Genomic DNA, 15694 nt, shown 5'->3' on the forward strand with positions numbered 1-15694 from the left:
TTTTTCAGAATACAGCACTGGCAAACTTCATATAATTGAAGGAAGGATGAATGGGCAAATTTACCTAGACATTCTCAATAAAAATCTGCTACCAGCAGATTAGGATGAAGCGCGAGTGGACATTTTAAAAAGCCAATGATGCCATACACACAGCCAAGGAATCTCTCAAATGGTTTCAGAAAAACTATATAAGGCCTGTAGGATGGCCCAGCCAATCACCTGACCTGAATCCAATAGAAAATTTATGGAAGGAACTAAAGATCAGAGTTCATTATTATTATTATATATTTTTATAGCACCATTTATTCCATGGCACTTTACATGTGAAAAGGGACAAATATTAACGAATACAATAAACATGAGCAAAAAACAAGGCACTAACAGGTACAGAAGGAGGGAGGACCTTGCCTGCGAGGGCTCACAGTCTGCAGGGCATGGGTTAGGATACACTAGGAGAGGGTAGAGCTGGTTGTGCGGCGGTTCAGTAGGTTGAGCATTACTGCAGGCTGTAGGCTTGTTGGAAGAGGTGAGTCTTCAGGTTTTTTGAAGGTTTCTAAGGTTGAGGTAGAGAGTTCCAGAGTATGGGGGAAGCACGGGAGACGCCTTGGATGCAGTTGTAGGAAGAAGAGAGTGGAGTAGAGAAGGAGATCTTGTGAGGATCGAAGGTTGCGTGTACGTAAGTACCGGGAGACCATGTCACAGATGTATGGAAGAGACTGGTTGTGGATGGCTTTGTATATCATAGTAAGGGTTTTGAACTGGAGTCTCTGGATGATAAGGAGCCAGTGAAGGGCTTGGCATAGGGGAGAGGCTGGGGAGACAGGTAAATTAGTCGGGCAGCAGAGTGTAGGATGGAATGGAGTGGTGCCAGAGTGCTCGAGGGGTGGCCAGAGAGTAGGAGGTTGCAGTAGTCAAGGCGGGAGATAAGGGCGTGCACTAGTGTTTTTGTGGTTTCATTGTCGAGGAATGCATGGATCAAGGAAATATTTTTGAGTTTCAGACTGCAGGAGGAGGCAAGGGCTTTGGATATGTGGCTTGAAAGAGAGGGCAGAGACAGGGATCATCCCGAGGCACCGAGCATGCGGGACTGGGGAAAGTGAGCAGCCTTTGACCATGATGGATAGGTCTGGTGGAGGGGTAGAATGAGATGGGGGGGGGGAAATGAGGAATTCTGTTTTGTCCATGTTCAGTTTTAGAAAGCGAGCAGAAAAGAAGGCCGAGATAGCAGAGAGACAATGTGGTATTTTGGAAGGAGGTGAGGTCAGGTTTGGATAGGTAGATCTGCGTGTCATCAGCGTAGAGATAATATTGCAGACCGTGGGATTCTATGAGCTGTCCCAGCCCGAACATGTAGATGGAGAAGAGTTGGGGTCCTAGAACTGAGCCTTGAGGGATACCGACAGACAAAGGGCGAGGTGAGGAGGTATTGTGGGAGAGGGAGACACTGAAAGTTCTGTCTATTAGATATTAGGAGATCCAGGATAGGGCCAAGTCTGTGATGCCAAGAGATGAGAGTATCTGTAGCAGGAGGGAGTGGTCCACGGTGTCAAAGGCAGAAGAGAGGTGCAGGAGAAGGAGGATAGAGTAGTGTTGCTTGCTCTTGGCGGTTAGTAGGTCATTGGTGACTTTAGTTAGGGCAGTTTCAGTTGAGTGGTGGGGTTGGAAGCCAGATTGTAACCGGTCAAAGAGGGAGCAGGAGGAATGTTGGGAGGACAGTTATTATTATTATTATTATTATTTATTTATTTATATAGCACCATTGATTCCATGGTGCTGTACATGAGAAGGGGTTACATACAAGTTACAAATATCACATACAGTAAACAAACTAACAATGACGGACTGATACAGAGGGGCGAGGACCCTGCCCTTGCGGGCTTACATTCTACAGGATTATGGGGAAGGAGACAGTAGGTTGAGGGTCAAGATGGACACGCTGTTCCAGTAGTTTTGAGGCATAAGGGAGAAGAGATATCGGTCGATAGCTAGATACAGAGGATGGGTCGAGGGAGGGCTTTTTGAGGATGGGTGTGATCTTGGCATGTTTGAAGGATGAGGGGAAGACACCAGTTGTGAGTGAGAGGTTGAAGAGGTGTATTAGGGTTGAGTTCATTAGAAGGAGCCCACTGATCCCTCAGGATTTGAAGAGTGTTTGTGTAGAAGAATGGACCAAAACCGCACCTGAGCAATGCATGTGACTAGTTTTACCATACAGGAGGCATCTTGAATTTGTCATCACCAACAAAGGCTTTTTTGCAAAGTATTAATAAATTTCAGTAAGCGTGTTCAAAACTTTTTTCCTGTGTTCTTCTCATAACTTAATGTTATAAACACCTATGGTTTGATTTCTTTGCCTGTGTGGATTGGATGGGTTGTTACCAACATCTGGTGAGAATTTCATGTTATTAGTACCTTTTTTTTCAATACTTATTTAATTCGCTGTATACATATACTTATTATGCACACATACATTTTATGCACGCTTTGTACAGAGGTACACATATTATACATACATGGACATACATATTATGCACACATGAACCTCTGTTTGGCTTCAATGTCAAATTGAAGTTTGCGTTTGGCCTACTTCTCACTATCAAACACCTCTCAATTTGCATTATGACCTGTTACTATTCTGATTAGTGCTTGCTTGGTCAGAGCTAGTGCTGTTTCAACTCAAATCATGGCTTTGAACTCAATCAGAGACCCTATATTGACCTATTCTGTGATCCATAATAAGATGTGAGGAGCATGTAACTGAGCCACGTAGCACCGTCTCCTACTTACTGATGCCAATTGCTACGCTTCCCTGTGTATTATTGTAGCAAGCAGTGGCCGCTGACAGGAGACATTGATGACAGTGATGCTTAGTCCCGTATAGTGTATGCATTGCTGGCTACTTTAGAGTCTGTGTGCACACATAGGGCAATGGTTTGAGTTAAACAGCGCTTATTATGTCCAAGCAAAATTGGGATCACCTCATAATGCAAATATAGGCAGCAGAATTGTGCACAGAGCCCTTTGCCACACCAAGGGTGCACTGAAGCTACCACATTTGCATATGGAATAAAATGAGTTTTAAAGGTAACTACTATAATAATAATAATAATCTTTATTTATATAGCGCCAACATATTCCGCAGCGCTTTACAGTTTAAGGCCATGTTCACACGATCCTTTTTTTCATGCGGAATTGCCGCGATTTTCCCGCTGCGGGTCCGCAGCTGTTTTCCATGCAGGGTACATTACATTGTACCCTATGGAAAACAGGAACTGCTGTGCCCACAATGCGGAAAATCAAAAAAAAAAAACGCGCTGAATAGCTGCGGGAAAAAAGAAGTACCATGTCACTTCTTTTTTCGGAGCCGCAGCGGTTCTGCACCCATTGACCTCCATTGTGAGGTCAAACCCGCAGTAAAACCCGCAGATGAAAAAAATATCTGCTGGTTTTACTGCGGTTTGTGGTGCCGAACCGCTGCAGCAGGAAGTGCGGGGAAGCGGGCGGAAGTGCGTGGGCGGAGTATGGCTGCCCCCCCGTGCTCCAATCCCGCCCCCCTGTGCTCCAATCCCACCGCCCCGTGCTCCGATGCCCCCCCCCCCCCCAGTGCTCCGATGCCCCCCCCGTGCCCTAATCTCCCCCCCCCCCCTTATACTTACCCGGTGTCCGTCCGGCCATCTCAGTGATCAAAATAAAAAAAAATAGTAAATGACACCCCCCCCCCCCTTTGTCACCCCCATAGGTAGGGACAATAAAAAAAAATTAAGAATTTTTTTTTTTTTTTTCCCCACTAAGGTTAGAATAGGGTTAGGGGTAGGGTTAGGGTTAGGGTTAGGGGTAACTGCATAAAAAAAAGGATCAAAAAAAGGATCAAAAAAACGCATCAAAAAAGGACCAAAAAAAGGACCTGCGTTTTCTGCCAAGAGCTGCAGTTTTTTAAAAAACAGTCCTGAAAAAAAAAGGATGGAAATCAGGAACGTGTGAACATACCCTAACAGTTTCAAACACAAAAGTCATAAGTAACAATGTTAACAATACAATAATTAAAGCAAAATAAGACGACCCTGCTCGTGAGAGCTTACAATCTACAATGAGGTGGGGGAGATACAAAGTACAGGTGTGTATTTACAATGATGTATTTACAATCATGGTCCAGCCATCTTCCGGGGTTGGGGAATAGATGGGGATAGTGAATGGGCTACACACACACACAAACATAACATAACTTTGATTAGTGAACATGATAGGCCGCTCTGAACAAATGTGTTTTGAGCGAGCGCCTAAAACTATGCAAATTATGGGTGGTCCTAATATCTTGGGGTAGAGCATTCCAGAGGATTGGCGCAGCACGGGAGAAGTCTTGGAGTCGGGAGTGGGAGGTACGGATTAGTGCAGAGGTTAGCCGAAAGTCATTTGCAGAGCGCAGTGGTCTGTTAGGCTGATAGATAGAAATGAGGGAGGAGATGTAAGGGGGTGCCGCACTGTGGAGAGCTTTGTGGGTGAGAACAAGTACTTTGAATTGTATCCTGTAATGAATGGGTAGCCAGTGTAACGACTGGCGAAGAGCGGACGCGTCCGAGTAACGATTAGCCAGATGGACGACCCTGGCTGCTGCATTAAGGATGGACTGGAGAGGGGAAAGTCGAGTGAGGGGGAGGCCAATTAATAGAGCGTTACAGTAGTCCAGGCGGGAGTGGATCAGGGCGACCGTGAGGGTTTTAGCTGTCTCCATGGTGAGAAAAGGGCGGATTCTAGAGATGTTGTTTAGGTGTAAGCGGCACGAGCAGGCAAGAGATTGTACATGGGAGGTGAAGGAGAGATCGGAGTCAAACATAACACCCAGACAGCGCGCCTGCTGCCGGGGTGTTATTATGGTGCCACCCACGGAGAGGGAAATGTCAGATTTAGGGAGGTTAGTAGATGGTGGGAGCAGAAGAAGTTCAGTTTTGGAGAGGTTGACAGACAGTCAGTGGCGTTCTGTAGTACAGCGGGGGTAAGGTCAGGGGATGACGTATATAGTTGTGTGTCGTCGGCATAAAGATGGTACTGAAAGCCAAATCTGCTAATGGTCTGTCCAATTGGGGCCGTGTAGAGAGAGAACAGAAAGGGGCCAAGGACTGAGCCCTGAGGTACCCCAACAGTGAGAGGAAGAGGAGATGAAGTGGAGCCAGAGAACAGAACACTGAAGGAGCGGTCAGAAAGATAGGAGGAGAACCAGGAGAGAGCAGTGTCCTTAATGCCTAGTGACTGGAGCCTAGAGAGCAGGAGAGGGTGGTCAACAGTGTCAAAAGCTGCAGAAAGGTCGAGAAGAATGAGCAGAGAGTGGTCACCATTACGTTTTGCTGTCAGAAGGTCATTGGTCACTTTGATGAGTGCAGTTTCTGTCGAATGTAGGGGGCGGAAACCGGACTGTGAAGGGTCTAGGAGGGAGTGAGTGGAGAGGTAACGGGTAAGGCGGGAGTAGACTAGGCGCTCCAAGAGTTTAGAGATGAAGGGGAGATTGGAGACCGGTCTGTAGTTGTTTGTGCAGGGTGGGTCGAGGGTGGGTTTCTTTAGTAATGGAGTAATGATAGAGTGTTTGAAGGAGGAGGGGAAAATGCCAGAGGAGAGAGAGAGATTAAAGATTGTAGTTAGGTGATATGTGACAACTGGAGAGAGAGACTGGAGGAGATGTGAGGGAATGGGGTCGGTAGTGCATGTAGTCGGACGAGAAGAGGAGAGGAGCTTGGAGACTTCTTCTTCAGTGATGGGATCGAATGTGGAGAGTGAGCCAGGGGGAATGAGGGGAGGGATGGGAGTCACTGAACTTAGTTGTTGGGAGCGGATTTCCTGACGGATATTGTCTATTTTCTCTATAAAGTGGGAGGCCAGGTCACCAGCACAAATATCTGTGATAGGGGCTTGTGCTTTTGGCCTGAGGAGGGAGTGAAAGGTGTCAAAAAGTTTCTTGGGGTTGTTGGATAGTGAGGAGATCAGAGTGGTAAAGTAAGTCTGTTTAGCGAAGTGAAGGGCAAAGTTATAGGTCCTTAACATAAATTTGAAGTATATGAAGTCTTCTGGTGTGCGTGTTTTCCTCCATAAGCGTTCAGCACACCTAGAGGATCGCTGGAGAAATCGGGTTTGCGATGTGAGCCAGGGCTGTTTTATTCTGTGTTTGGAGGTTCTGAGGGTGAGGGGAGCTACTTGGTCAAGGGTGCTTCTAAGAGTGTCATTGAAGAGATGTACAGCCAGATCAGGACAGGAAAAGGAAGAGATTGGGGACAATGATGAGCATAGGGAGTCTGAAAGCGTAAGAGGGTTAATGGCTTGTAGATTTCTGACTGAATGGTGTGTAGGAGGGTGCTGGGGTGAGCGAGGGTATGTGAGTGTGAAGGAGAGAATGTTGTGGTCAGAGAGGGGAGTTATCTATGTAGGAGATTGAGCAGAGCCGGGCAAAAACCAGGTCCAGGGTGTTACCGTCTTTGTGTGTTTCAGAGGTTGGGAGCTGTGAGAGGCCGAGAGAAATGGTTAGTGACAGAAGCTGGGATGCAGATGTGGAAGTGGGGCTGTTAATGGGGATGTTGAAGTCTCCCAGGATAAGGGTTGGTAGTTCTGAGGACATGAAGTGCGGCAGCCAGGCAGAGAAATGGTCCAGGAAGCGGGTGGGTGAGCCTGGGGGCCGGTATATGACCGCTACTCTGAGGGAGAGGGGACGAAAGAGCCTGATGGTGTGGACCTCAAAAGAAGGGAATGAGAGTGATGGAACTGAGGGGATGACCTGGAAAGTGCATTGTGGGGACAGGAGTATGCCAACTCCACCACCAGGTCTGTTTGTTGGTCTCGGGGAATGGGAGAATTGTAAGCCACCATGGGTAATGGCAGCAGGAGAGACAGTGTCAGAATCCTGAATCCAGGTTTCTGTGAGGGCCAGCAGATTCAGAGAGTTTTTCAGAAAGTAATTGTGTAGGAAAGGAAGCTTGTTACATACAGACCGTGGATTCCAAAGGGCACAATTAAAAGAAGGAGAAGATGAAGGAGTGCAATTAATATTAGTAAGATTATTAAGGTTTCGATGTGAGGTAGGGTAGGGGTTGAGGTTGGTGGATGGTGGACCGGGGTTTGGGGAGATGTCTCCTGATATCAGCAGGAGTAGGAAGATAAAAAGCAAGTAGCTTTTGGGATTGTATGAAGTTTTTTTATGCAGTCTGTTTGGGTAAGATGGACTGAGGTTTTTCAGGAAGGTAAGAAGTGCATGGGAGCTGTACATGGGAGAGGGAAGGAGAGGAGCTGATGTATATGAGTCGTGATGGAGGGAGGATTGGGCGGTGAAAGTGGATTACAAGGGAACATAGGAGGATAGGAATAATGCACATGGATAGACAGGAGAGCAGAGTGTGGGTTACCTGACTCCTGCCCTGACTAACTGCCATGGAATAACTGCGGTGTCACGACGCTTATCTTCTGTGACGCTTTGCTTATGGGACGCTAGCGTGCACCCCCACTTATGAAATATGTCAGGCAGGTGTGGCTTTTACATGGAGCTAAGTTCCCTATATAACTGTTTAATTTGCATTTTAGGGGTGACTGACTCCTTTTAACCCCTTAACGACCGCCGATACGCCTTTTAACAGCGGCAGTTAAGGGTACTTAAACCACAGCGCCGTTAATCAACGGCGCTGTGGAAAAAGTAAATAGAGTCCGATTTTCTCCGGGGTCTCGGCTGCCGGGGGTAGCTGAGACCCCAGAGAACATGATTCGGGGGGGGGGGGTTTACCGACCCCGCTTTTGCGATCGCCGGTAATTAACAGTTTACCGGCGATCGCAAAAAAAACGCGATTTCCCTTTTAATTTCCCTGTCCTCCGATGTGATCGCACATCAGAGGACAGATAAATGGGGACACAGATAGCCCCCCGATACTCACCTGTCTCCCCCGGTGCTCCTCGTGGCTCATGATGGGCGCCGCCATCTTTTTCCGGCAAAAAATGGCGGGTGGCCGGCATCGGGAGGATCTTTGGGGTCTCGGCTGCCGGGGGTAGCCGAGACCCCAAAGAACATGATCGGGTCAGTTATACCGACCCCTGTTTAGCGATCACCGATAATTAACTGTTTACCGGCGATCGCAAAAAAAAAAGTGGTGTGTAATTCTCTGTCCTCTGATGTGATCGCACATCAGAGGACAGAGAAATAGGGGGATTCGAGGACCCTGTTATACTTACCGGTGTCCCTGGGTCCTCCTGCGTCCTCTCCTGCCCGCTGGCGTCGTCTTTGGGAAACAAAATGGTGGGCGCATGCGCAGTGCGCACGCCATCTGGCGGCCGGCAGGAGAAAGCAGTTGGGGCTAAAATTAGGGTTAGGGCTAAATTTAGGGTTGGGGCTAAATATAAGGTTAGGCTTCTTTCACACTTGCAATGCGTCGGCCCGACATACCGACGCACGTTGTGAAAATTGCACAACGTGGCAGCGGATGCAGTTTTTCAACGCATCCGCTGCCCAATCTGTCCTGGGGAGGAGGGGGCGGTGTTACGGCCACGCATGCATGGTCGGAAATGGCGGACACGACGTACAAAAAAAACGTTACATTGAACGATTTTTTGTGCCGACAGTCCGCCAAAACACAACTGATCCAGTGCACGTCGCGATCCGTCGGCAATACAAGTCTATGGGCAAAAAACGCATCCTGCGGGCACATTTGCAGGATCCGTTTTTTGTCCAAAACGACGGATTACGACGGATGCCAAACGACGCAAGTGTGAAAGTAGCCTTAGGGTTGGGGCTAAAGTTAGGGCTAGGGTTAGGGTTGGAGCTAAAGTTAGGGTTAGGGTTGGGGCTAAAGTTAGGGCTAGGGTTGCGGCTAAATTTAGGGCTAGGGTTGTGGCTAAAGTTAGGGTTAGAGTTGGGACTAGGGTTAGGGTTTGGATTAGGGTTGGCATTAGGGTTACGCTTGGGATTAGGGATAGGTTTCGGATTAGGGTTAAGGTTAGTAATGGGATTAGGGATGTATTGGGATTAGGGTTAGGTTTGAGGTTACGGTTGAGATTAGGATTAGGGGTGTGTTGGATTTAGGGTTTTGATTAGGGTTATGGCTAGGGTTGACATTAGGGTTGTTTTGGGGTAAGGGTTGTGATTATCGTTAGGGTTGTGATTAGGATTATGGATCGGGTTGGGATTAGGGTTAGGGGTGTGTTGGGGTTAGGGTTGGAGTTAGAATTGGGGGTTTCCACTGTTTACGTACATCAGGGGGTCTCCAAACACGACAGACAATTTTGCGCTCAAAAAGTCAAATGGTGCTCCCTCTGTTGTGAATTCTGTTGTCAAGCTCCCTCCTGTGGTCATGAATGGTACTTCGGCTGGTTCTGTCCATGGGCTTCCTCTGGTAGTTGTGAGTGGGGCTGCGGCTTCTGAGGTTCCTTCCACAGGTGACGAGGTTAATTCGTTAGCTGGCTGCTCTATTTAACTCCACTTAGATCTTTGCTCCATGCCACCTGTCAATGTTCCAGTATTGGTCTTGTTCACTCCTGGATCGTTCTTGTGACCTGTCTTCCCAGCAGAAGCTAAGTTACTGCTTCTTTTTCTCTGGTTTGCTATTTTTCTGTCCAGCTTGCTATTTTGATTGTTGTCTTGCTTGCTGGAAGCTCTGGGACGCAGAGGGAGCGCCTCCGCACCGTTAGTCGGTGCGGAGGGTCTTTTTGCACCCTCTGCGTGGTCTTTTTGTAGTTTTTTGTGCTGACCGCAAAGCTGCCTTTCCTATCCTCTGTCTGTTCAGTAAGTCGGGCCTCACTTTGCTAAATCTATTTCATCTCTGTGTTTGTAATTTTCATCTTTACTCACAGTCATTATATGTGGGGGGCTGCCTGTTCCTTTGGGGAATTTCTCTGAGGCAAGGTAGGCTTTATTTTTCTATCTTTAGGGCTAGCTAGTTCCTTAGGCTGTGACGAGGCGCCTAGGGAGCGTCAGGAGCGCTCCACGGCTATTTTTAGTGTGTGTGATAGGATTAGGGATTGCGGTCAGCAGAGTTCCCACGTCTCAGAGCTCGTCCTATATTATTAGTAACTATCAGGTCATTCCGTGTGCTCTTAACCACCAGGTCCATTATTGTCCTGACCACCAGGTCATAACATCCCTCCCTTCTGAGCTCTGCCGTGCGCCCAGTGGGTTACCCCCAGATATGGGGCATCAGCGTACTCGGGATAAATTGGACAACAACTTTAGTGGTCCAATTTCTCCTGTTACCCTTGTGAAAATAAAAACTTGGGGGCTACAAAATCTTTTTTGTGGAAAAAAAAATATTTTTTATTTTCACGACTCTGCATTCTAAACTTCTGTGAAGCACTTGGGCATTCAAAGTTCTCACCACACATCTAGATGAGTTCCATTAGGGGTCTAGTTTCCAAAATGGGGTCACTTGTGGGGGGTTACTACAGTTTAGGTACATCAGGGGCTCTCCAAACGCGACATGGCGTCCTATCTCAATTCCAGCCAATTCTACATTGAAAAAGTAAAACGGCACTCCTCTTCCAAGCTCTGCGGTGCGCCCAAACAGTTACCCCCACATATGGGGTATCGACGTACTCAGGAGAAATTGCACAACAACTTTTGTGGTCTAATTTCTCCTGTTACCCTTGTGAAAATAAAAATTTGGGGGCAAAAAATCATTTTTGTAGAAAAAATGTGATTTTTTTATTTTCACGGCTCTACGTTATAAACTTCTGTGAAGCACTTGGGGGTTCAAAGTGCTCACCACACAATTGGATAAGTTCCTTAAGGGGTTTAGTTTCCAAAATGGTGTCACTTGTCAGGAGTTTCCACTGTTTAGGCGCATCAGAGGCTCTCTAAGGCCATGTTCACACAGTGCGTTTTTTACTGCGGAACCGCAGCGGTATTGCCGCTGCGGTTCCGCAGCTGTTTTCCATGCAGGGTACATAACAATGTAACCCTATGGAAAACAGTCACTGCTGTGCACATGATCCGGAATTTAGTGTAAAAAGCCGCGCTGAATAGCCGCGGTAAAAAAGAAGGAGCATGTCAATTCTTTTTCCTGAACCGCAGCGGTTCTGCACCCATAGACCTCCATTGTGAGGTCAAAATCGCAGTAAAACCCGCAGATCAAAAATATATCTGCGGGTTTTACTGCGATTTGATGTGCAGAACCGCTGCAGCAGGAAGTGCGGGGGAGCGGGCGGAAGTGCGTGGGCGGAGTGTGGCTGCCCCCCCGTGCTCCGATCCCGCCCCCCCGTGCTCCGATGCCCCCCCCCCGTGCTCCGATGCCCCCCCCGTGCCCTAATCTCCCCCCCTTATACTTACCCGGCGTCCCGGTGTCCGTCCGGCCGTCTTCTCCCTGGGCGCCGCCATCTTGCAAAATGGCGGGCGCATGCGCAGTGCGCCCGCCGAATCTGCCGGCCGGCAGATTCGCTCCAAAGTGCATTTTGATCACTGAGATATAACTTATCTCAGTGATCAAAATAAAAAAATAGTAAATGACACCCCCCCCACTTTGTCACCCCCATTGGTAGGGACAATAAAAAAATTAAGAATTTTTTTTTTTTTTTTTTTTTCACTAAGGTTAGAATAGGGTTAGGGGTAGGGGTAGGGTTAGGGGTAGGGTTAGGGTATTTTCAGCCATTTTAGCCCTAAAAAGCTTCCTAGGAAACACACAGTAAAAAAAGGATAAAAAAACGCATCAAAAACGCATCAAAAAAGGACAAAAAAAGGACCTGCGTTTTCTGCCAAGAGCTGCAGTTTTTTAAAAAAACTGTCCTGAAAAAAAAAGGATGGAAATCCTGAACGTGTGAACATACCCTAAACGTGACATGGCGTCCGATCTCAATTCCAGGCAATTCTGCATTGAAAAAGTCAAACGGCGCTCCTTCACTTCCAAGCTCTGCAGTGCACCCAAAAAGTGGTTTACCCCCACATATGGGGTATTGTCGTGTTCAGGAGAAATTGCATAACAAAATTTATGATTACATTTCTGTTTTTACACATGTGAAAATTAAAAAAAATGGTTCTGAATTAAAATGTTTGCAAAAAAAAGTTAAATGTTCATTTTTTCCTTCCACATTGTTTCAGTTCCTGTGAAGCACGTAAAGGGTTAATAAACTTCTTGAATGTGGTTTTGAGCACCTTGAGAGGTGCAGTTTTTAGAATGGTGTCACACTTGGTTATTTTCTATCATATAGACCCCTCAAAATGATTTCAAATGTGATGTGGTCCCTAAAAAAAATGGTGTTGTAAAAATGAGAAATTGCTGGTCAACTTTTAAACCTTATAACTCCCTAACAAAAAAAAAATTTGTTTCCAAAGTTGTGCTGATGTAAAGTAGACATGTGGGAAATGTTATTTATTAACTATTTTTCGTGACATATCTCTCTGATTTAAGGGCATAAAAATACAAAGTTTGAGAATTGCAAAATTTTAAAAATTTTCGCCATATTTCCGTTTTTTTTCATAAATAATCGCAAGTAATATCGAAGAAATGTTACCTCTAACATGCAGTACAATATGTCACAAAAAACAATCTCAGAATCAGCGGGATCCGTTAAAGCGTTCCAGAGTTATAACCTCATAAAGTGACAGTGGTCAGAATTGTAAAAATTGGCTCGGTCATTAAGTACCAAATTGGCTCTGTCACTAAGGGGTTAAACTAAATCTTCAGTAGGACAGCAATAATACTTTTTCACTAAAGATTCCGAAAGAAAACTTTGTAAATACAGTTTTTCTACACATCACTCTGCAGGAACCTTACAAACGCTTTCCATTCTAATTAGCTGTGTGGACATTTGGATTGAACTAAAATGTACGGTATTCAAGACCGTTCTCTCAGGAGCATCTTTCCCTGGAAAAGTTTGATATAAACATGTAATTTGCTATGTCAGTGCCTGATCTGTCGGCATGCCCACATTTCTACCAATGCAGTCCTCTTTATCAGGAAACTCCACCACTGTGCAAGAATTCACACTTTGAATTTACGATCACAATTGTGGATTTTAGAGTTAAGTTTTTGTTGTTTTTTTTGCATTTTACTAAACTAAATATTTTGTTCCAGTGGAATCCAGAAAGAAGACAAAAGGAAAAAAAACAAGTTGTCTTGAAAGAAAGGAAAGAACGAGAAGAGGAAAGCAATCTGTTTTGGGACACTTAGGTAATCTCGCACTTCATGTAATATTCAGGTCTATGCTGTACATAATATGTACATATCATATGTACAATATGTAAGCAGGAGATTTTAGTATTCTCTTCAATTTTTGGATCTATTCTATGTACAGTTTTGTGTCTTTCCTATTTACACCGATATTAAATGTCAGGGACAGGACTATACCATATGTTGGCGCAATGCCCTCATGAACTTCTGTTCACAACTGTTAATATGATGACAGATCTATTTAAAATATATTTACAAAATTTGTAATAAACTAAAAATATGAACTACGGTAATCTATAATGGCAAAATCTTCTGATGCCAGTGATCAGACAATGTTGATTTGTAAGGTTTCTGGAAAAATGCTTGGTTGTTCCAAATAATGAAATATGAATGTTACTACAAGCTTTAAAATGGTGACAGCTGCACGCACACATGCATTGCACGGTTCAAATTCATGCTTTTACATTTGTGATCCTGAGGTATTTTTTTGCAACCTCTTCCTGCTTTATCTTATATCAACTAACAGACTTCCTAACGATAAACTAGTTATTTCTCTTATTTTATGGGTGTTCTCCTATAGCTCTTTATTCATTGCTCATTTGGCAACAAACCGTTGCCAATCTGTAATTGTTATGTCCTGAAATCATGTAAGGCCTCTTTCACAAGTCAGTGTCTCCAGTACATTTGGTGTCAGTTTTCACACGTACCGGAGACACTGACCCATGTAGACACATTGAAATCTACATTGCTGTGCACATGTCAGTGTGTTTCCACGGACCGTGTGTCTATGTAACCCACACATAGACATGTCCTTTTTTTACCAACAGCACGGGCCGCAAAACGTTCCACACACGTGCGCACTGATGACACACTGGGATTTCATCCGGGTGACACTTCCCGGTGCTTGAGACGCAGTGGTACAGTAAGTGCTGTTCCCCAGTGCCGAGTAGTGAAGGCGGCTTTCATCATTCTCCCCTGCTTTGCTGGCGATCAGGGCTAGCAGGGGAGAATGATGAGAGTTATATTCAAGTGATAACAATGACAGCAGGCGGTGGCTGATGGAACTATTACTCCCATCAGCCTACACCTGCTGCCTCTAATAATAACAGTTCAAAAGACTGACCGTCACATCCAAACATACACTAAGTGTGAACAGGTGCTGAACCTAGAGTCGCCAACTCATATGTAGTCAAGTAAATAAGGCAGCACACTGCAGCTCTAAAACATGCAAACATGAAACACGAAAATTGAACTGCATTACTGCACTAGAAATATTAAAAATGAGTCAGAAGTCAGAAGGCTAAAGAATACATTTCAAAAGACTGACCATCACATCCAAACATAGACTAAGTGTGAACAAGTGCTGAACCTAGAGTCGCCAACTCATATGTAGTCAAGTAAATAAGGCAGCACACTGTTGTGTATTTTAGTCTAAGAAGAGGTTTCACAGGTACCCATTCAGATGGAGACGTTTATTCTCAGCGAGGAAAGGCAAGTTTAGGACCTGGTATAAGAGAGATGCCGTAAAGTGGCTACCAGGTACACATAAAATTGGCCATTTTTATGCGCTAAACGCTCTCATTTTTCATATTTCTAGTGCAGTAATGCAGTTCAATTTTCGTGTTTCATGTTTGCATGTTTTAGCGCTGCAGTGTGCTGCCTTATTTACTTGTCTAATAATAACAGTGACATCAGGAGCGGCTGATGGGAGTATTCATCACCTGCCGACTGCGCTATATATATATATATATAAATAAATAAATAAATAAATACAAAATCCAGCGTGGGTGCCCCTGTATTTTCTATAACCATCCAGGCAAAACTTACAACTGGCGGCTGCAACCCTCAGCTGTCGGCTTCAGCAATGTTGGTTATCAAGAATAGAAAGGTCCCCACTCTGTTTTTTATATTATTTAGCCAAATAATTTAAAAACCCGGTGTGGGGTCCCCACCCAGAAAAGGCACATCTATCAGATGTGCCAATTCTACCCCTTTGCCCGGCTCTTCCCAATTACCCTGTTGCGGTGGCAAGTGGTTTTTGATATTTGTGGGGTTGATACCACCTTTGTATTGTCTAGTGACATACTGATAGGGAATTTAGATTGTGAGCCCCATCGGGGACAGCGATAATAATGTGTGCAAACTGTAAAGCGCTGCGGAATATGTTAGCGCTATATAAAAATAAAGATTATTATTTATTATTATTATTAGTGCCAAGCCTGACATGTCAGAGTGAGGAGAGTTCAACGCCATGCTCCTATGGGAAATTAAATATGCAAATTGTCTCTTCAGAGATGAAGTGGACTAGAACTACAGTGCTACTTATTAGAAGTAGCAATCTTAAAAGTCAATATTGACTATTTAACGAGTCTTGCCATGTGACTTAGGACAAAAGTCAAACCAGATTCTCAGTTTGCAGACACAGTGTTTAAGGGTATTGCCCCTCGTCAGTGCAAAGTATGAGATCTAATTTGGCTAGGTGAGAGGCTTAAGAACGGGATCTCAGGGGTAACATTTCTCCTTGTGGAGAGTGGCAAGCCAGGCCTGACATGTCAGATTAAGAAGACCTATACATGCTT

The 15694-nt window shown here is 45.3% G+C and overlaps 1 protein-coding gene across 1 annotated transcript in view; it reads left to right on the top strand.

Annotated features, from left to right (window-relative positions):
• The window catches only part of JADE2 (jade family PHD finger 2), a 374376-nt gene that overhangs the window by 351826 nt on the left and 6856 nt on the right, over nucleotides 1-15694 (top strand). The window contains exon 11 of the mRNA XM_069763847.1: nucleotides 13020-13115. Coding sequence (XP_069619948.1) covers nucleotides 13020-13115 — 96 coding nt within the window. The remainder of the gene's footprint in view (nucleotides 1-13019; nucleotides 13116-15694) is intronic.

This window comes from Ranitomeya imitator, chromosome 4, assembly GCF_032444005.1.
Source record: "Ranitomeya imitator isolate aRanImi1 chromosome 4, aRanImi1.pri, whole genome shotgun sequence".
Classification (NCBI taxonomy): Eukaryota; Metazoa; Chordata; class Amphibia; order Anura; family Dendrobatidae; genus Ranitomeya; species Ranitomeya imitator.